This window comes from Apteryx rowi, unplaced genomic scaffold (genome assembly GCF_003343035.1).
Source record: "Apteryx rowi isolate R43461 unplaced genomic scaffold, aptRow1 scaffold_9, whole genome shotgun sequence".
In the NCBI taxonomy this organism is placed as follows: Eukaryota; Metazoa; Chordata; class Aves; order Apterygiformes; family Apterygidae; genus Apteryx; species Apteryx rowi.
In genome coordinates, this window is record NW_020451204.1 from 684,434 (window position 1) to 705,903 (window position 21,470).

A 21,470-nucleotide genomic window follows, 5' to 3' on the forward strand; every position below is an offset into this window, starting at 1 on the left:
ATGTGGGGACGGGGAAGGCCCAGCAGCAGATGCGGGGACCACCTGCCCGGGGAGGCAGCGGCTTCAGAGGCCGCTTGTTTCGAAACGGGAAACGTTATTCGTGCTTCGAATCTGCGCCGAGAGACTTTGACTGCTTCCGTCCATCACCCCCTTTTCGTACCTCTGTGGTGCCCCTGCCATCTTCACGCGCGTCCTTTCTCACCCCCTAACTGCTGCATGGCTCCGCTTGATCCTCAAGGAAAGGAGAAGCCCTACCGCAGACAGGGTTTATAATCCCTGCGGGAAGAGGTCTTGGATGCAGGACAGTCCCGGCCGGCTGGGCTAACGCCGCTCGCGCAGGCAGGAGCGGGACAGCGCAGGCAGGAGTCCCGCTGGCCCCAGCAGGAGAACATCTGGATGCCGTTAACACTCAAGGTCACGGCATGGTGCTTGCTCAGCGTTGTCCTCTCCCCCCGGCCTCTTGCCGGTGCTGCCAGCTGCTTTCCAGGTGCCCGAGCTTTGCCTCCTCTTTAACCTCAACACCAGCCGCAGCCGGTGYGTCCCCAGACCTTCCCGCTCCCACGGCGCCGCCCTCGCTCCGGGATGCTCCTCGCGGCCGGCGCTCTCTCCGGTCTCCACCACGCACCTTCCCTTGCCTCGCTCCCCTCTCCCCCAGCGCACACGCTCGYGTTCAGCCTTGCACGACCAGAGCCCTGTGCTCTGGACTGTATCTTCTCCCCATTGCAGGGGCTCAATATCCGGGTGGCCAGATCCTTCCTCCAGTCTGGTCTGCACGCATGTCCCCTCTTCCTGGCATTCACCTCACTCAACTTTAGTTGCTTAACTCAGACGTCACAGCAAGGACCTTCTAACCCCTGCGCTCAACAGAGAGCGCCAGGCCCCTGCAGATGCAGGTCGGATCTTCAAGCTGCCTCCGGAGGTGCTTGTCTCTCTCCTACGTCTAGAAAAGAAGCTGGTGAAGTTGTCACACTAACGCGAGCTACCAGCAGTTAAGTCCTTCAAGTCAGGCCGGCTGAAYTCAGGCCTCAAAGGCATCTGCAGCCCACACCGCCTAGTCATCACCACGTCGTCGCCCGACTTACAAGCCCGCTTCTTGCGCAGATCCCGAAGGAAAAGAGAGTTTCCAGCTGGAGGCCAAACAACGGAAAGGCCAGAGCGATCCGTGCCCAGATGTGCTGGCGGGTCCTCTCTGCTCTCCTGCCGATTTTCTCTTCCGGGGAGGGCAGCGCCAGTCATCGCAACACGCACACGGGCGGACTAAAATACCAGCGCGCGCTGCCATAAACGGTCTCTTGGCTTGTCCCTGGGATGACTCAACAGAGAGCGAGCCAGAAGTTACGCAGAGCAAAAGGCCCCTGTTTACATGCCGCTCGGGGATTTGCAAGGCTGTAAGGACTTCTGGGTGAGGAGAGCGCAGGCGAAGGTGTCCGGGGGAGACCGGGCGGTCGCCGCCTTTAGGTGCACAGGAGGAAATCGTAACATGGGCATTTCCACATGAGCGACGCGGTATAAAGCCAACAGGTACAGAGAATATACGTGCAGACATCGAAACTCGCTCTCATTTCGAGATCTGCAGGTTCAAACCCTACAGCCTTCACTCGGTGTTTGCTCTGCCGGAAAAGAGGCGCGTTTGGGGGCTGCAGAGAGCCTTGAAACAGYGCCCGGAGTCGCCTCGCAGGCCCCAGCGCTGGGACTCACCTTCACGGCAGCAGAGCGCYGCGGCTCCCCCCCTCTCACCCATTGCGCATCCCGACCGGTCGTCACGGTCCCTCTGCCAGCACCTAGGGACCCTGCAGCTGAGTCAGCAGAGGCGAAAGCGGACCCGTGTCCGCACGGCTCCAGCTCGCAGCCGGGTGTCCCAAGCGGAGTTACGCAAGCCAGCCGAGCCTGCGAACGCTGGCTGCTGCGACGGGAGCAAGGTCCTTTCCTCCCCATCCCTCCTCCTCCCCCTGCCCACGCCGGCAGCGACCTCTCACGGAGCCCATCTCACTCGTTATCTCGGCGGAAAACCGCTCGCTTTATTTTTTAGGGCAGGCTATTTTCCTGCCGGCATAGCAAATCGCGTCAGCTCGGCGCGGGGCCCAGCGAGCGCCCTGTGTCGTCTCGCCCTCCCGAGCACGGCTCCCCTGCACCCGCGGCGATGGAAGCCAGGCCGCGCACGCACGTGACTCAGTTCATGGAGCAGATGCTGATGAGAAGTGGCTGAGAGGGGGGAAAAGGATTATTTTGCACCCGCATCGACCCCCTGTAAAGGGGCGAGGGCCTGCAGCGAAGGGGTGAGACGTGGGGACCTTGGTTTAGATCAGCCTAAAAGCAGCGTAGTCAGCGAGCTGGTGCCGATCTCCCCTCCAGGGCCCTCGCGAGGGTGCTCAGCACCTGCAGCTGAACAACCTCCTTGCACGAAAGCTCTGGGGGGGGGCTGAGCAGAGAAACTGGCTCTTCAGGAGGACCGCGTCTGCGAGGACCTCCTGGCGAGGATTTTGCACTCAAAACACAGCGACCGAAGGCAGCAGAGGGGACCTCCCTACCTCTCAGACACACTGACCGGGACGAGGCGAACAGAAACAAGGCCAGGAGGCTGACGGGCTCCTCGGGGTCGAACGCTRCGAAAGAAAGGTTTCGTTTAGATGGAGAGCGTCCATCCTCCCTTTCCAAACCAGAGCAGGAGATGTCATCCCATGTATTGGTTTCTACGTGGTCGTGTCTTACCGTCGTCTCGCGTCAAGGCAGCGGATGTGAGGAGGATAAGAACTCCTTGATCTTGTAAATATTTGATGATTGCCTAGAACAAACACACGCCAAGTTAGAACAACCTCTCCCTTCCCTCCCAGGCAAACTTAATATCGCTCGGCAGGACTGTTAACAGGCACTGATTGATGGCAAACATGCACCAACACCACCAGCTTGCTCCCTGCTGAGGAGGTCAGTGGGCAGTTTACTGGACACTATTCGGGCTATGCCAGTTGGGTCAACTGGGACCAGTAACCCTGAGATGGGGTAGTCCGTTTATGTTGTTGTTCAGCTCCAAAATTCCTCTCATCTGTTTCTTAAAAATATATATACATACTTAGCTGAACTGGTTGCAATTAATGCACAAGGCTAATCATTTTAGCCCCTTCAGTTCAGAAGCTCCTGGGCACCTCAGCCAGGAAGAGCTCTCATCACCACAAGGGGAGGGTTTTTTCCAGCAGGAAAAGCAAAGCTGGACACCAGSCTCTGCTAAAACACAACCAACGGTGGCAGCCACGAGCTCGGCTGAAGTTCAATCCACGCAGCTTCCTTATAGCAGCAGCAGTAGTATCGATAAATATGTGAAAAAAAACATTCGCTGAGTCGACGAAGCTCCCGTGGCTCCATCTCGAAGCTGCACGGTTGCACGTCTGAAAAGACACGTGCGCTTATTGAGGCTTTTCTTGTGTTTGGGTGTTTTCTGGTGCCTCATCTCAGACCTCGGCGGGGGCTGCCTTTCCTTTCACGGCAGCACTCATCTGGGTCTCCTTCCTCCGTGCAGATGTCTCTTTTCAGGAAACTTGCAGGAATGGAATAACTTTAAGGCTTCTAACGCTCTGTGAAACTTGGCTGATCCCATCCGACACATTTGGACATGACAGAGGACTGGACTGATCCCCACAGCCACAGATAGAGCAAACCTCCTTCTCCAGTGACAGCAGAGCAACTTTGGAAATACCAAACAATTTGAGTGTAACATTCACTATTCAGGACAGCAGCTTCCTGATTCAGTTGTCTCAAGCCAACTTGTCTTCAAGTAGAAGGGATAAAAGCCAAAATTTCCCCTGCGTAAATCCAGCTCAATAAAACAGCTGTGGTTTCTCACCAATAGGTCAACTTTCAGCAACGTAAGGAGGAAAGTCAAACCCACAGCYGCCAACACGGAGCGGACGGAAGTCACCTCACACGCAGATGGGTGCAGCTGGCCTCGGGCAACCCCACCTATCCCCAGGCACCCTTCCACTTTCACTCCATGGTGTCCGGCTGAGGCATCGCTGGAAGGGAAAGGATATTCCCTTTCAAGGCATTTCACTCGCACTTTTGGGAGCTGCCGTGAAAGCACATTCACCCGCTGGCCACTCGGGAGCAGGTCAAGGGGAGGGAAGAAGCACGTCGCTTCCTCACTGAAACAYGGGAGATGTTTTAATCCGGTTTGATGCGCGTACGAGGGCTGGGAACCTCTAGGGAAACGATGCTCCCATCGGCTTTCAGAACCAAACCGCTCGCRGCCACGACTCAACCACCTCATCTTCGCCGGCTCCTCTAGGGAGTCCGGCTCTCCGAGGCTTGGCGGGATGCAGGATCTAACCCTTGGYGGCTGCGGACGTGGGGAGCCGCACACCGGTGGGCTACAATGGCGACAGCGCTTCCAGGCAGTCCGTGGATCGCTGCCAGTTCATACGGAGGGGAGGAGGCGCCCGGCCAGCTGCATGCTTGCAGCCATGAATTTACAATTCTGGATTTACGGGAARCATCAGACGTGACGCAGCAACCGACGGCAGCGAAGCCAAATCCAACCCAACCACAAATCTCAGCGCAGACGCAGGTGCTGCACTCTTCCGGGGGCAACGTTCATCCCTTGGGGTCATCAGGAGCTGGGACGATCGTGCGGGGAGCAGAAAGACCCCAGCGTGCTGGAAGAAGCCTCATCAGATAATATAAGTCCTTGGCTGTCAGTCCTTGGCGACGAGAGGGGAAATTCCCCTTCAGAGCAAGGATAAATCTCAACATCTCAGAGTTCCCCGAAGCGTGTGAGGTTTCGGCAGCGCAGCTGTGAGTATCTAGCTGCGTGGGTGCTATTTCTCAGCCACCAGGGAGAAAGCAYGTGACAGCTCCCATCTTTTGCTCAGAATCATCATTCTAGCATTGGGGRTTCAGCTTCTGCTTTCTCGATAAATTAAATCCCATTGCAGCGCTTGTAAACTACGCTGTTTGCAATGCAATGGGAAAAATCATGAATAAAGACAACTCAAAATAATAATCTCCTCTGGCCTAAACGTAGCCRCAGAAGAGGTTTGCCTGGTATAAAGCCTTCTGCTCCGTGTGCCATTTTTCTCACCCTAGATCAGTTCACAGCTCGCCGCGGGTGATCTTCAGCTAACAGTTTGTATACAGAAAAAATAAACTATGCCTGAGAATAACGAAGCATAAAAATAATACTTAAAGCAGGGACATTTGTTCCACTTGGTGTTACTTCAGAATCTGTGAATAACGTTCCYGAAAGTTTCAACAGACCTTTCAAGTATCATTTAAAAAATGACTTTCCTTCCAGAATGACAATCTTTAAAATTCTTACCAAGTCTTTTTCCTTTAGGTTTTGTAATAATTCATCCATTTTATGATGATCCTTATTTGATATTTCCACTTCATACAGACTGAAGTAAATGCCTTGAAAACACACTGCAGACAAAACAGAATCTCATGTTGAAATAGTGACTCTTAAATGAACCCTCAATGAACAAACGCTCTTGTAACATGGAGATGGGTGTGCAAGGGGTGGAAAAACTGCGTTTTAAAACAGTGGTTATCAAGATTTCCTAAGCTGGTACATGAATTCATACCACAGTGAGCTTCCTCTTCAGCCCACACTTCATGGGAGATGTTTCCTATCTCATCACTGCAGCTAGCAAAAGCAATTTAACCGATGCTGCTGGGTGCTCCAACAGAGACCGGAAGCCTTTCAGATAGAAATATCTCATCCTCACCCGCCATACTCTCTCCCGCTATGGAGCATCCCTATTCCACAGGCTGATCCCCAAGGAAGGTTAGCAAATGCAAGACCTTGGACTAACCTTACTCCCTCCTGAATCCCACAGCAAAATTCCACTGACAGCCGTTGGGAGCTCATCACCTTGGGGCCGAGAGCTGCCAGGCTCATCAAAACTCCCTCCCAAAAAGCGATCRGCAGCACAAACCCCAAAGCGTAACTAGAGCCAGGAAAGGGCACCCTCCTCCCCACCCGGCACTGGCCAGGACAGGCAGCAGGTGACCGCAGGCACACAGGGTCTTGTAGCAACGCTAAGGGGACAGCAGAGCCGTTCCCTCCCTTCCCCAAATCTRTGCTTTTATTTCTTCCGACTGCAGAGCAATCCCTGCCTCTTCCCAAGCTCTCCCTCCCTATCCCGCTTTGAGCTCTTTCCCAGCATATCTGCAAGCAGCCACCATCCAAGACAGGACCTGGGGCTACGTGGGCCTGCGCTCTGACCCAGTGCAGCAATTCCTACGGCACAACGCCAGACAGCTGTTACTCATCACGCCGGCGGATTTTACACTCACCTTCCTTCTCGACGTAATTGCTTTTCCCAAACGCAGCTTCTGGTAGCTTTTTCTTCAAGTCGGATAAACCCATGACGTGGTTAATGTCCAGGTTGGGAGGCCTGTGGGGAGAGAGCAGTAGAGGATGAGATAGGAAGCGTAAAAGGCTCTCAGGGTTAAGCGTAGCAGAGGCCCCAGGTTACTCCACCACCGTGAAACCAAACAACRCAGCTCTGGAGAAGGCCAGAGGAGTGGCGTGCTCAACACTTTGCTGATTTGAGGATYCTATTTGGAAACATCTCCAAACCCTGGTATTGGTGTCTCCGTTACCGTCTGTCTCAAATTGCTCCTTGCCGGTTGGTTTCTGACTACTGAAGATTTTAAATATCTCATTTTTTTGAACACTAGTTACTTCAATACTTTATTTGCCATCGTGCCRGTCTGTAGACACAACCGGCTGCGTCACCACCAAGCCCGCTGCTCGCAAGGAGAAAAAGCCCAAGCAGGAATAACTGATTTGGAATAAACATCCCCAGTTAATACAGCAAAGTGCTGGCAAAATACACCTGTTTCCTGCTGCAGCTCAGGGYCTGAGCTGGTACAACCGCGAGGAAAGGATGGGGCAGGAGAAGCAAAGCTGGCTATCGCTGGTACGCAGATACGCAGATGCTGGCAGCAGTCCTGCCTGCTAAGGGCCCAAAGGCGACCCCAAAACGCTCACCACCAGCAGCTTTAATGCTTCACCGCCCCTCTTCACTTGCACAGAAAGAAGAGAAAGAGGCTACGTACAGCTGGGCTGGGATCGTGGAGCTGTACGGGGTCCGCAGGGCGATGTTGCACAGGAGCTGGCCTCGGATGGAGAGCTGCCCCCTCCATGGGCAGTAAGACGCTACGGGCAAAAGGAAAAAAAGCTCAGGGAAACAGGAGAGAAGAGGGAGGCAAACAGAGAGAGGTGCATTTGCAAAACGAAAGCAACCGCCAGACGCTCTTACCTTTGTGATTAAGTTCAGGTCTAAAGAAAAGGGAGAAAAAGAGGGATATTTAGCAGTGGGAAAGGGAAACCAGCCCACAAAAGCGACTGGCTATTTCAGAACGACAGCAAGCTGCTTACAGGCTCTCGCGAGCTAAGACAGGCATCCCGTTCGGCTCCCGGTACTGACAGGCGATGACTATGTACGGGCAGATCTGCCTGGGGCGCTCGGCAATGCCGCYGTCGGACACTTCATACACGTAATACTGGGGGGAGAAGGGAAACACAGATGAGAAAACACACGGAGGAGCGAGCGAGGCAGCTCGCCCCGCGCTGTATTCCCCCGTGGCCCGCAAATAAGTCGTCTGCGCAGTTCTCCTGCGAGACCTCGTACCTGGCTCAGCTCAAAGGCCTGGAAGTGGCTGGTCTTCGAGGATATGTTGTTTCTGCTCAYGGCGATGTGACAGTCGTAGCCTGGGGACGGGCAGGTATAGCTGGTAGTGTAATTCTCGCATACTGCCTTGACCTTTCCCTGTGCCAGCACATTTACAAAAAATAAAATAAAAACAGATGCGTATAYTCGCGCGCCAAACTGTTGGCAGAGATGTATTTTAAAAGGCTCCTTTTCCCCAAAGACAAAAACGAGCTGTCAGCAGAGCTGATTTTACACCCTGCCCCGTCACAGTTATGGTAGGGTGCCAACGCGTCCTTAAAAACCGCCTGCACTACCCAGTGATTTCTGCGAACCATTCCAYGTAAAAACAAAGACTTGCATTTTACCTTGATCAGCTTAAAAATGACAATGTAGCCCGATTTTCCRTGATACCAGGGTCTCGGATGGAGGTAGTCTGCATACTTGGAAATGTAAACGCCTGTGAAAACAAAGCAACGCAAAATAACACGAATGCTCCACCTAGTAACGCTGATYGCTGAAAAGCCTGCAGCGAGGACATTCCTCGGGCAAACTGGATTCTCTGCAGAGCCAGCACCCAGCTGCAAACCACAGCGGCGCTGGCACTCGCTGCCCTAAAAAGGGTGAGACTCTTTTTGGCTCTTTTCCTCTTTTTGACCGCTGGCGYGGCGCGGCGTTATCTGTTCCTCTAGACAAGGAGTGAGCAAACACCTTGGGTTTCTCCTGAGGAAAACGGCCCAGGAGAAGTCAATTTTGCTTGCACCCCTACGAAGCATGAAAATGCCCCAAGCAAGGGCTTGTGTCTAAAAAGAAGATCTGGTAAAGGACTTCTGGGTCTGACTGGAAGCGGGGCAGGTCCTTTGCTCCGTCTGGAGCTGCACAAAGGTAGCACGAAGGTKTACATTTGGGGAGCACATGCTGCAGGGGCGCTGGGGCAGGCCCGTGGCACAGCACGAACCCTCCAGGCCCCTTCCCCAGCTCTTTATTGCCCTTCTGCGTCCCGGGCGCCAGCGTAAACCTTTTACCCTGTGACACGGCCCATTCGGACTTATCCCCAGCCTCTCTCCATGCCCGGAGCATGTCGCASGTGGATTTATTGCAGGGGGTTTCTTCATTCGTGCTCCATTTCTGCAGACAAGCTGGGTAGAGGAGTGCACCGGGGGGAGCAAACGGGGAGCGGGCAGGGGGAGGGCTACGGAAAAGAGGCAGCTGATTATACAGGCCGTAACATTCATCTCAGCCCAGCGGGACCGAGATGTGGGATTAAGGGACTAAGATACAGGCACAGAAAAATAAGCAATCGCACTCTTGCTTGGTTTTGCATTCATTGCTATCTACTGTTAAGTAAGCAGGTGTCTAGGCCTGCGAAGACTTCCCGGACAAGCACCGGGAGACGTTCTGCTCCTGGCAAAAGGATTTCTTTGAGTAACGTGTCCCGTGCTGTGCGTCTTTGTACGCTTGAGGCCTCAGCTCTTGGAGCAAGGAACAAGGAGCAAGCACAGAGCGTAAAGGGCTTTGGCACGTGACGATTTGCTCCGGTTATTAACAGGACCGCTGGCAAAAGCTCAGCAAAGGGACTCTGAGRAGCCAGCTGGGGGGGAGAAGTGCCAAAAAGCCACTTTGGTGACAAAGGTTGCTCTTAACAAGGGAGAAAAAACCTGAAATGGGGAGGAGAAGAGGTGACACGTTCCCTCGGGAAGATCCCACCCCGCTCCGGATGAGCGGGCAGGAGGAAAACACCGTTGTTTGCTTGATYCAAACGAACGCAACTTCAAATGAGAGAAACAGAGGAGTCTCTGTGGATTTTTCCAGTTAATAACAAGGCAGGACCAGGAATTTGTCTGGGCTTTGGCTTTTGTTTTTAAAGGAGACAATGTCCCCAGAACAGCGAACAGGCCTCTTGGTCCTCTGAACGGGAATCTTACCTTTTGCCGGGTCGCCGAGCGTGGAAATGGAACTGGTGTTTATGCGGAGGCCTATCTGACACACCTCTTTTGCCTTCAAAACAAGAGACAGACTCTTTTACCATCTGTTTTCAAAGATGAGGGACGCAGTTACTGAAATCCGTAGCGCAGCGATTGGCAAAATCCTTTCAACAGGCAAACGCTTATGTGTTGCAAGTCAATCCCATGCTATAAACACAACTGAATTCAACGTCTCTGCAGTCAACAGAAAGAAAACTTGTGGTTTCATGCACTAAATAYTGAGATCTACTTATCAAGTGTTGTTACAACAACCTCCAGGGAAACAGAAGCATTTTCTACATTTGTGGGACAAGGAGAAAAGTTAGGAAAATCTGGAAAAATTCCAGCATCTCCAGAGACTATTGCAAGTGCAAGGCTGGACTTTGCACTTTCTTTATCTGCATGGAGAATTCATGGAAAAATAAATGCAAGGGACCCGGTGTGAAKGCAAAGTGCACTTTCTACTCCATGCTCACTCCTGCACGGGCACAACTACTCTGCCTTGAGAGTGTCTCACTGGGTTTGATTTAATCCCCTTCCAAAATGTTTTCATCTAAGCATGCGAAGACCTTTAGGATATCGGCCAAAGAGTGACAACAGGAGAAGTTAATATGAATTTATTACGGGTGAGGAATAAAACCGCGTCAGCCAAACTGCACTCAGTCCTTTTACAAACAACACGGGGCGTTCACCTCACCTCATTTTTTGACGCTTTAACAAGTGTCAAGTCTAGATTAGCCAACTAGGCTCCCCTTCTGAATAGCAGAGAAAGAGAGGYGCCTCCGGAGAGGAATTTAGCCCGAGGGTTTTGCATGCCTCTTGTTAGGCCTGGCCAAACTGCCCTCTGGAGAGCTCCCTCTTTGCTAGGACTAAACAAGGAGCTGAGCCAGCTGGCACAGGCTGGGCTAACTTTCAAGTGGCTAAAATGAAGTGGGGCGATTCCCACTCCCGAACGGATATCGAAAGCGGTTTACTTTGGCGTAGCCAATTCAAAACGAGCAGAACCAAACCGCATTCAGGCCGCTCTCATCCCGAACAAAAGCATCGCTACAGTGACCTAACACGGTATCACTAATTGATGTCAAAAGTGAATCCCCATGAGTCTCCCCGACTCTCCGATCATCTCTGTGCAGACAAACTCTTCCCACAAAATCAAAAGCATCCTCATGAAACAYGGGCAAGAATAACTACTTCTCAAGAGCTGTGTCAGGCTCTTTCTCCATGTAGACGGCAAAACCAAGGGACCTTGTCCAAAAGCACCTGATAAACTCCTGCCTTCTGCCACAAAGGTTTTTTCCCCTTCTGTGTGTACCTGAAAGGTTTCACCTGCCTGTACTGGCCTRCAAACCCACTGGGAAAAAGGAAAGCTCCTTTTATCTCCCTGCAGAGGGCAAAAGAGACAGCCAGACCTCAAACAACAGTAATCGATTAGAGAGATCCAAAATAAGATCCATCCTCGAAAACCCCCAGGAGTCACTTTCACAGCCTGCTCTGGACTATTTATGCTGAGAAAACGTTTCAGGTTACCTCTTCTTCGTTATCAAACAGGAGAAACGCGAAGGTCTCCTCCAGCTCCTCCTGGCTGTAGCCGGCGGCTTCCTTGGCCTGGGCAAAAGCTTTGAGCTGCAGAAGACACAAGGACACTTTGTTCTAGTCCGTTCAAGCCAGAGCCAAGCGACCCAGCTTGGTACGGAGAACCCACGGCATGTAGACAGCGTGTCCCACGTACCTCCAGCCGTGGTCACTATAGGGCAGCTGGATACTAATGCGCCCAGCCCAGGTGCCCACACATCATTCTCTTCCCCGTGCGCACACACATCCAGCCTCCCACCACAGGGATCCCAATCCATGCATTTTTCTGCGTGTCCCCTGCCAGGCTGGAGCCCACCTACGCCATCCTGCCTGCTCGTAGGTGGTGGCTGCCTGTGGGGAGACAAACCGCCTCTGTCTGTCCCTTGCGAACGGTTCATGCACCACCCAACTCCTCTAAAGATACTAAAGTGTGCTGCAAGCAGTAACCAGAGGTAATTAAATATTTGGGGTGGCTTGCACTTAACTCTACGGGTATTTAACATCTCGCCAACCTGAAAACACACACACACATTTACCAACGCGGGTGTTTTACAGGTCATAGCACAGCTGCTTACTTCCTTCTGCCTGGACAGCCCCAGCAGAACATGTTTAATGTCCCCTGAGAGACGTGAGGCACAGCCAGCCCTGCCCAAGGCTGCAGCGCAGAGGTGAACGAAGCTGCGCTCGCCCCATGGAAGTCAAACCTCGCTCCACGTTCCCCCTCTCGCCACACGTCATCGGGCTCCCGGGGAGCTCGTTTCACCAACCAGCACGTGGGACGGTCAAGCATCGCGTTCAGTGGCCAGCGCTGGCCATCGGAAGACAAGTTGTCTCCAAATGCCTGCAGAGGAGGCGATGCTTGGTGGCACCTCTCTCCTTCTCTCTCCACTGATGGGGAAGCCTAGAYCATTCGAGCAGAGGGCCTGGCGCTATCACGCTGCTGCAGCTCAGAGGGTTCAGCTCTAGCCAAACCAGGCATTACTCCAATTTCTTTTGCCCACCGATTCAACTTGAAGCGGAGCCTGTTCACAGTGCAGCCAGGGAGGATGTCACATGAGAAAGCAGAGAGCTGGGTTTGGTTTTAGTTTTGGGTGTTTTAATAAAAGAAGTTAAATTGTGCAAGGACAGGATTTTTAAAATGGGGTTAAAAGATAAGAAAACAATAGTCTCATCACTGCTTTTTCAGGTTCAGTGGCTTGTAGAGATGTTCAGTCCTATTTTGACCTTAAAAGTCACAGACAAATCAACAGATAACTTGATTTGTGCGTTCCCAGCCTTGTGTTCCACGATATAATCAAGAAAGGACAGTTTTTTACCCAGCTCTGCAGTGACTATCTCAGATCTAAGCAGCCAAGATTTCTAAGCTCTACTTAATTCATGACAAGAAGCAGACTTGCTGAGACCCCTCCGGTTCTTGGAGAAGACAGCTTGTCCTCCACACCAACGACAACAGGACTGTGGGTACGGAGGAGTTTTAAAAGTGGCTCCATACCTGCCCCATCCAGCTGGAGAACAGGAAACTTGGGGTCAAAACTGGTGCCTGCACAGGGGCGAGGGGCAGCAGAGAAACACCGTGCGGAAACCCGCCTTGCTGTGAATCAGCAGAGCTCAGACTTGACATAAAATGCCGGTAAAGCTCCCCTGCTAGATACCAAACCAGCATTTCAACCTGCCCCTGAAGGCCTGCTCCGCCCCAGCAGCATCTGCTGCTGAATTTTGGCAACGTTGGCTGCGTTGATCTTTCGTTCCTCATCCGATCGGGAAGGAAGAAAAGCAAGAAAGCAAAGCAAAGGCTCTGCCCGTTCAGGAACTGCAAACAGAGCCCCAACGAGACAGGCAGCTCAGCCCCATGCTGCTAAGGAAAGACACAAAGATCTGCCAATAAACCAGCATTTAGAGACTCCAACAGCCCCACGGGGGGACCCTACGCCTCTCCTGAGCTTCCAGCAATGCCCTGCTCTCCCACAGGCCTCACCTCGTTTAGAAAAACATCGTTTTCCACCAGAATTGCTTGGCTGTATTGAAAACCGTCCCGAGATGTACAGTCCAAGTAGGAGCTCTGCAGCACCGAAACCGCTGTCTGCAAAAGGGAACTCGACTCTTCTGACTCCGGATGCAAACCTGGAGGAGGAAAGCAATAAGCAGGTGCAAATATTAACTCTGGGCATCCCCAGATGGCTCCTCTCCAGCCAYGCAACCCACGAGACTTCGCCTGCGAGTTAAATTGCCCTCAGGAAGGAGGAACACGAGCTCCCCATTTGCCAGCAAGCTTCAGGAGCCATCTCTAGCCACTGCTTTCTCTTCRCTCTCCCTAACAAGACAGAAAAGCCCTGTCTGCGTCCTAGCCAGGTGCTCTCCAGCTCCTCTGGAGAGCTTTGGAACTCTTCCTATGCAAAAGGAGAAAAGGAAATTCTTAACGATCGCTAAAAGCAAGACCTGGTCGTAAATTAACTTTGTGCTTTCTCAGCAGGCCAGAGTTCTCCCTTGYGCTAAAAAGTGACTCAGATTTGTTGCACTCTCTTGTAGGGTGCAAGAAAATCCCGGTGCGTGGTCAGACTAGTCTCTTGGAGTTATCTGCTTGGTTATAAAGATCCTCAGGTCTTGAGTGAACGTGGCCTTCAACGCAAGCCTTCCTTCAAACTCTCGTGCAGTCGTGACCAGCTGCTCCAAGGAGGTGCAAAGCACCATCAGGAGGGATGAGCGCACGCTGCTGCTCCGTGCTCGGCATCCCCGGCACCAGCACTGCTGCAGTACGGGCAGAGCTTTCCCAAAGACCACGCTCTGCCCAGGCATCTCCCAAGGAAACCACCCCCATGAGACGCTACCCAACAAGAAGAGATGCCAAAGCACTTTGCAAGCTACGAACGGGACCAGAAACAAAAGAAAACTCTGCAGCCTCTGGTTTTACAGGTGCTAAAATCCAAGTATTWAAAAAAAGCAGCCACTTAGAAATACAGGAAATCCTGGGCTTGGTCTCTCTCGCAGGTTTTAAAACCTTTCTTACGGGTGATGACTCATGAGATTTCAAACCTCAAGCAGCGACTGCAGCACTGAGGTGCTTAAAAGGGCTATTTTTATGACCTTGTGAACTTGAAACAAYAATCTACAAGGAAAGAACGGTGGAATCTCCAAATCCCACCGGAAGAACAGGTTTTGCGTGCCGGTGGCTCTCCAAGGAAAACCTCACAGAGGTTTTGAAGACAAATAGTTAAGGTCTCAGTATTACCTCCTAAGCAGAAAGGCCCAGGTTCCTTCGGCGAGGAGTAAGGCAGCATCAGATGTCACCCTGCAACCTCTCTGGGGTTTTGACTCTATTTTTAAGGCTAAGTTTTTATCTGTTTTTTTTCCCCCTCGATTAAAAAGACAGAAAAATTCCCCCTGCCGCAAATCTTGTTATTCCTCTCAAATTCCTCGAGGCCAAAAAAGGATCTAACACAAAACCAGGGAGAAAAAAAAACAGTTTGAATTGGGTGCATTTAATGCATTTAGCTACGTCACTAAAACCCAATGCAGTGAGCCTGCACTACCGGACTTAACGGGAAGGGAGACAGGGTCTGTTTTGTGTCGAGCAAGGACAAATGTGGACAAGGAGAAAAGGCAGAGGGAAACGGTTCAAAAGCAAGTTTAAAAGTGGTTCTCGTAAAAGCAGTTAGAGGACGGACAGGAATGGGAACTGGAAGCAAAGAAAAAGAAAATCTTCAGAAGTGCTTTTGCCTCTCTTAACCTCGCTCTGGGGAACGTACGTCTTTTATGCCTTTTCGTATCCACTTTCCCAACGTCCCACTTCCAGGTGATGCTTCCRTGATCATTAGGCAGGAGCTGTGCAAAAGCAGGTCAACCCGGTTCGGCCCTCGAGAGCAGAAAAATGAAAAATAAAACAAAGAGGTCCTCCCGATATATCTCAGTATTCTTAGTGTTTTCTCTCCCCGGGAGAGGGACCTTTCTGCTCCTGGACCGGGGTCAACTCCTGCTTCCTGCAAGCGGTGAGGCCAGTTGGGACCACGATGCCAGAGGAGCATCCCTGGGGCCTGGGCATTCCCCGTCTACTGGAAATAACCCACCCAGGACGACTGATCTTTCTCACATTTGCCCTTTTCCCAGCCGTATCGCATTGGTTGCTCAGCGTCATCTACGAATGACTAAATGCTAGTTGCTTCCAAATATCTCCAGATGACCTGGCACCAATTTTTAGTGGAGGTTCTTGTCAGTACGTCCCAAAAACACAGGATTGCAACTGGCGCTATCTCATTTCACAGCTCTAAATCATCTCCTTTTTCTAGGTACGATGTTCTGCTCTTCCTACGAACAGTGCCTTGCAACTGCACCATCGACAAATTTGGGGGCTTAGGGGATGGRAAAGGCCATGTCTAAATGCGTGAGCTGGGAGTCCGCCGTGCGTGTCCTCAATGTGAGGCATTGAGTTTACAAAGAAAGATTATAGGGTTAAAAGTCCCAAAGGGAGTAAAACGCATATTGAGGGCGTGGGGCAGCTAAAGCCAGCAAAAGCACTGGATGTTCAGCATCTTTCGGGGTTAAAAACCAAAGGCCTTAAAAAAAAAAAAAAAAAAAAAAATTTTTACCTAAATAAACTCCTAATTTTTATGAAACCTCCTGTAAGTGATCATCAAGGGTCTTGAAAAAACACTTCTCTAGCTGGCAGATCTTAAGGAAAAAAAAAAAAAAAAAAAAAAGCCTGGGAAGCTTTTGGAAACGCATCCCAAACAGCAGTTCTGCAGATGATATCTCAAACGTTTGTTCCTCGTGTTCCCGAAAAGTTTGGCTGCAGCGTAAAAACGACGGAAAGCCTAAAAACAAAACAAAACAAAACAAGTTTCCACAGTAATACATAAATGCGTGAGACGAAAGAGGGTGCCACCAGGTCCGGCAGCTCGCTGCAACCCTCATCTCCCCTTTCCGGTTTAAGAGGCTCCTTCAGTCCTGTCCGCACCCTACGGAGGAGCCCRCGCTCACAGAAACACGTGCCAAACCCCGGCATCCTTGTTTTGYGCGTCCCCGGGCGGGAGCACGAGGCTGCCGCAGGTTCCGGGCAGGCTCCGAGGAGGCGAAAGTGAAAGTGCCTGGAACAGAAGCAAAAGCGAAAGCGGCCGTTTCCCTCCGAGCAGCCTGGACRGGCCACCACCACCACCCCGACGGCGTCGGCAGCTGGAGCAGACCTGGAGGAACCAGCACGGCCCACGTGAAGCCACAGCGGGCATTATCCGCRCTCCGAACTCCTCCAGGAGGGGATGGGCATCCAGGCGATTTCCTTCTCTGACAGCAACGGAGCAAAACAGTCATCTTTGCAGCTATTAACACTGGACTGCAGCGAAGGCCAATCTCCGCGGCTGCGCAAAAGCCGACCTCCCTCCAGGAGTGTTTCTCGGAAAGCTGCTCTCACGCTCCTTCCTCCTCTGGGGYTTTTCTAGACTAAACAAAGCCAGCTCCTTCAACTCTTCTTCCCCGATCACGCCAGCAATGTCTCGACATGTCTCGTTTTGCAGAGCGTTCRGCCAAAGACAGCCTGAGCGGACGTGCCCTGAGAGCGGACGCCGGTCCGGGCGCTCCCAGCAGCCGCACGCTCCCCGTTTCGGTTCAGGGTTCCTGCCGGTGCTGGATGTAAATCGGCAGGGCCAGCCTAGGCCATGCAACACAGTTGTCTCAAAAAGAGGGTCCTCCTTTGGCTCATCCGTCTTCACGCGACCTCCGGGTGGCCCCATCAYGTGGGACTTCCAAAGCCAACCCGGGAGCGCAACAAATGGCTTTTGAACCACTTGCTAGTACAGACTTGTAGAGGGAATAAGATTTGTTTTTCCTTCTTTTTTCATCTTAAATTTCTTCTAGYGCTTGGCGCAGACACTTGAATGACATCAAATCCCCCAAAGTTTGCCACCACGCTGGTTAACACCAACCACCGACCACCATGCCACTTTGTGCCATTAATAGTTCACATACCACAAGCTGAGATGCCTTAAGACCATCCTCCCAATAGATGTCCGTACCACTTTTTTGGCTCTGCCAAAGTCTACTTTCTCTTTATCATCGCCCATCTTGATTTTGCTGCTCTCGCTCGTTAGTAACCCAACTTCACTTTTTCATCATCTCAAGCACGCAGTAATTATGACAATTATATGAACCGTCTTGTTTAGCTTTGCATTATAAAACACATGATATTACATGCTTGATCAGATATTTAGCTGCGAACCTCTTTTTAGCCACCATCTGCACGGCCCAACTTTTTTAACGAGCCTTGCCTCATTAGTGCTGAAGCCCTTCTCCTTACAAGTCACTTTACTCTCTCTGTTTAAGCCAAGATAGGCGCTCAGCTTAGCAAACACACCATTTCCCACAAAAGTCTAGGATTAGGAATGAGTTACGCCTGCAAAGCTGTCCATGCCTACAAGATGTTGACCATGGAAGACGCCTCCGTATTATCAGGCTGCTACAGAGTATTTCTAATTATTGACATAATGCAAATTAGGCCTACGCTTGCTCGCCAGGAGCAGCCAGGCAAGGAGATTTAGCACAGACTACTACCAGGGCTAACTGATATTAGACGTACTTGCAAATTGGTCGCCCGAGGCAGACCCCCGGGACGGCTCTGGGCAGCACAGTGAGCTAGATCCTTGCTACGGGGCAGGTGCCCTGCACCGAGGGGCCTGGTGTGGGTGCTACAGTGCAGTTGTGGCACCCAGGCATTTCTGAGAGCAAGACGGGTGCAGCTCGGACGGCAGGAAATTGTTTGCTTTGGCATACTCAAGCCCGTCAGGGTTTTCTTGTGCTTTAGTGTGGGTTCTTCAAAGCCCTTYGGTCTCAAAATAGACTCTCCTGCATCCAAGTGCCCCGTTCCTGCTGCTCCTACCATTACTGACGACTTTTAGCCTTTGTTGCTTCCCAGTCTCCCCCTCTTTTGCTTTCTCGCCGTTCTCCTTCCCATCCTTTCCACTTGGAGACGCTGACAACTTTTCTAACCTTTTATTTCTAGGGCTACTACTGAGCAAAGCTGGGTGAACCTGCCACGCGGTAACAGATCTCATCTAAACTACGCACCAATGGAGCCAGCACAGCTGGGACGTACCACATCCCTGGGCAGATGTTGGGCATGGGACAGGCTACCAGAGCCAGGTCTGTGCTCGTGGGACTGCCAAAACAAGACCTCTGGCTGATGGAGGAGCCCATCTGGAGAAATCAGGAGTGTGTCTGTTGGCAAACGAAAGGAGAAGTAGCTGCCTGCAGGGGATGGAAGAGGTGGCACTGGATGTACCGTGAGCAGGGCGTCAGGTCTACACCAGCTAATGGACACGTGCTGCCACATCGGAGTGACCGCGGTCGGAAGCATCTCCTATTCCGTGCGGTGCTCTCATGGGTAAGGCCAGCAATTGACTTCATAAAGTCAATTATCCTGCAACTGCTCTAGGTCCCCAGCAAATAAATCACGGTAACAGATAATTACAAACCACCTCTCTGCAACGGATGTTTCCTCATACTCGCAGGAAGAGAGCGGTCAGCCTGTTTGGAGATTCAGGAGCTCTCTTAACCGTGGAGCGATTTTCCCTGAGAAGAACTGAGYGCTCGAACTGTTGGGGCAGGGGGGAATTTAGGGGAGGCACGGCTCTTCAACCTCTGCAATCAGCCAAAAGGAACGAGCAGGCAGATGCAGCTACGTTCTCCTAAATCAACATCTTTGTCCTTAAACCTGGGGAATACGTCCTCTTTTGGGGCGAGAAGGTATCTTCTGCAATCTCCTGGTTTGATATATTTAAAACGCTCTTTCACAGCGAGACGCAGTGATAGCTGCTAAGTTAGAAATCACAGATGCTGGACTGTATTTTAAATTACCTCTGGGATCAGGAAGCCCAGGAATGCAGAGCTCTAGGCTGCAGGATCTTCTGTAATGCTTTTCATCTCAGCATCAGGCCCTGACAATATTTATTTAGACCACCTTTTGGCCACAATCCCACCCAAAGAAAGCAGCCCCAACACAACCATGTAAGACACATATTTAAGGAGAGATCAAGCGAGCGGGGCTGTTTAGTCTGGGGAAGAAGAGGCTGGAGAGATCTAACTGAAGCCCACAACTCCTTGACGGGGAGTCACAAAACCGGTGGAGTCACTTTTCCTGGCTTCCTGGCAGGCAGTAAAACAAGGGGAACCCCACAAGCTGCAGYTTGGGAGGTTCACACTGGACATCAGGGAGAAATTTTTCTCCAGGAGGGTCATGCAGCCTTGGGACAGGCCACAGAGAGGTGGAGGTCTCCATCCTTGGCTGGACAAAACTAGTCTGCTACTGGTGAAACCATCTCCTGGGAGCAGGAGTCCTACTCCAGAAGACCTTTCCAGCCAACACCTCCGTGATTTTATCACCTCCCTCCTGTTATCTCCAGCTGCTCAAGTAATTGCAGATTTGGTTATTACAAGTTTTCCCTCATTAATTCACTGCTCAAGCAGTTGTCATTGCCTTTCATCTCAGCAGATGCTCTTCAAAGCGCTTGTCCCAAGTGTGTTTGCTCTGTCCTGCCGTGGCTCCCCTCTTCTATCGGCTTAAAATGGGGCTGCCGCTTGGTGTGGATTCACTTAACTGCAGGGGTCTGCATGGACTCTTCCCAAATCTAGCACCTTGCCAGCTATTTTAGCACTTAGACAATTAAAGATGCCTCTTTCTTTGCAGAACGAGCCAGCCAAACGATCCTCCAAGCCGGCGTAGGAGCCGTGACGGACTGAGACAGTCCTTGCAGGAGAGAGCGCTCAGGCCCTAAAACTAAAAACACACTAAGTCTCCCTTTCTTAGGTTACATTTCACGGGTGCCTTAAATGCAGCCCACACTCTCTGTTGAAACCCATGCATAGGGATCAACCACGCAGCACCTAAAGAGAAAATCCGCTTTTTACCTGCTGCTTCCCAGGACCCCAGCCCCATGGCGCTGGGCCGACCCCGTAAATCGACGCCAGGAAAGTCCTGGATCTAAAGCGCACGCGGTGTAAAGCYGACCGCACACGCACTGCTGCAACGCCTAGGATTTCCTAACACGCAAGCAGCCTTGTCAGGGCAACAGCAACACTGCGCGTGTTAAAAACGACCTTCTCAACACTGAGCCCTCCCACGTATTTTCCATTTRGGAAAAGAAAAAATTGTCTGTGGCTGGAGAGACTGGGCGTACGCTTATCCTACCTGGAAAGAGCTGAAAAACAGCAGCTGTACCCATCCAGATCACCGATTACTTATTCTTTTTGCTTAGGAGCAAGCCGAAAACCTTCATAATGTTCCTTAGGTTYGTTTTGAGGCATTCATTACTCATTGCAGACGCTCTCATTTTAGCGTGGACTCTCTTTCCCCCAGTTTCTTGTTCTGCTTGACGCAGCAGTGAAGCTGCTGAACGGACCCTTTGGCTACAGAAATTACCAATAGCACCAAGACGCACTTGTAGTTTCAAGTAAAAATGGAAGTGAAGGCGTGAAATACTGAAATTCCCCCTGCATGCACCTGAACTCTGAACATCCCACCAAAACCGGAGGGTGACTATTCGACCATCAAAAAGAGAGCCAAAAAAGCGCCAAAACGGCATTTGCCAAAACAGACAAGCGTCTCACTTTCTTCTCTYAAATTTGCGCTAATGACCAGTCGCTGTGTTTTAACCGAGAAGTACCGATATCCGCGTTTCATGCAATAATGTTGGCGCGTTTCCACCAAAGCCATAATCCCGGAAACATTTCTCTCGACGGCCGCACTGACCTACGCGAGCCCCTTGCCCCGACGCTCGTTCCCTTCCCCTGCCGCCACAGCCGGGGCCGCGTAACGAACAAAATCAGCAAACCACAGCTGGGGGGGGGAAGGAAAAAAAAAATCACGTAAAAGAGGTTATTTTTAATCCAGGTGAGTTTAGCGATCGGAAGAGTTGTGCCGACGCAGCTCAGAGCCCGGCGGGACGTCGAAGCCGGCGCGGGAACTGGAGACCCTACGGACAAAACGCGCTTGGGCTGAGTTTAACGGAAAYGCCCAAAACGGCCCAAACCAGGGCGAAACGCTAGTTCCGGGGCCAGGCAGCACCATCGCTAGCCCGAGGTGGCTACTTACACCTCTTCTTATAACGGCAGCGGATTTTCAGGCAGACCGATACTTCAGGCGGAAAAACAGCACTTTCCGCGAGACCAAACACACCGTATTTAACGCTTTTTTTTTTTCCCCCCCTTTTTCCCAAGCTCCTGGAGACCACCAAGGAATTGCGGAACGGGGCGGCTCGGTCACCATTTCCGCCGCCTGCAGGATCCCGGCTTGTCTGCCCCAAATTTAACC

At 51.7% G+C, this 21,470-nt stretch overlaps 1 protein-coding gene across 1 annotated transcript in view; it reads right to left on the bottom strand.

Moving 5' to 3' along the window:
* Nucleotides 1-15,068, bottom strand: part of FAM208B (family with sequence similarity 208 member B) — a 29,645-nt gene extending 14,577 nt beyond the window's left edge. The window contains exons 1-13 of the mRNA XM_026091109.1: nt 14,409-15,068; nt 13,158-13,303; nt 11,138-11,233; nt 9,572-9,644; nt 8,015-8,106; nt 7,629-7,766; nt 7,376-7,500; nt 7,257-7,276; nt 7,054-7,153; nt 6,286-6,386; nt 5,306-5,409; nt 2,710-2,782; nt 2,338-2,603 (exon numbers count right to left, since the gene is read on the bottom strand). Coding sequence (XP_025946894.1) covers nt 2,338-2,603; nt 2,710-2,782; nt 5,306-5,409; nt 6,286-6,386; nt 7,054-7,153; nt 7,257-7,276; nt 7,376-7,500; nt 7,629-7,766; nt 8,015-8,106; nt 9,572-9,644; nt 11,138-11,233; nt 13,158-13,303; nt 14,409-14,457 — 1,383 coding nt within the window. The 5' untranslated portion in view covers nt 14,458-15,068. The remainder of the gene's footprint in view (nt 1-2,337; nt 2,604-2,709; nt 2,783-5,305; nt 5,410-6,285; nt 6,387-7,053; nt 7,154-7,256; nt 7,277-7,375; nt 7,501-7,628; nt 7,767-8,014; nt 8,107-9,571; nt 9,645-11,137; nt 11,234-13,157; nt 13,304-14,408) is intronic.
* Nucleotides 15,069-21,470: the final 6,402 nt, after the last annotated feature.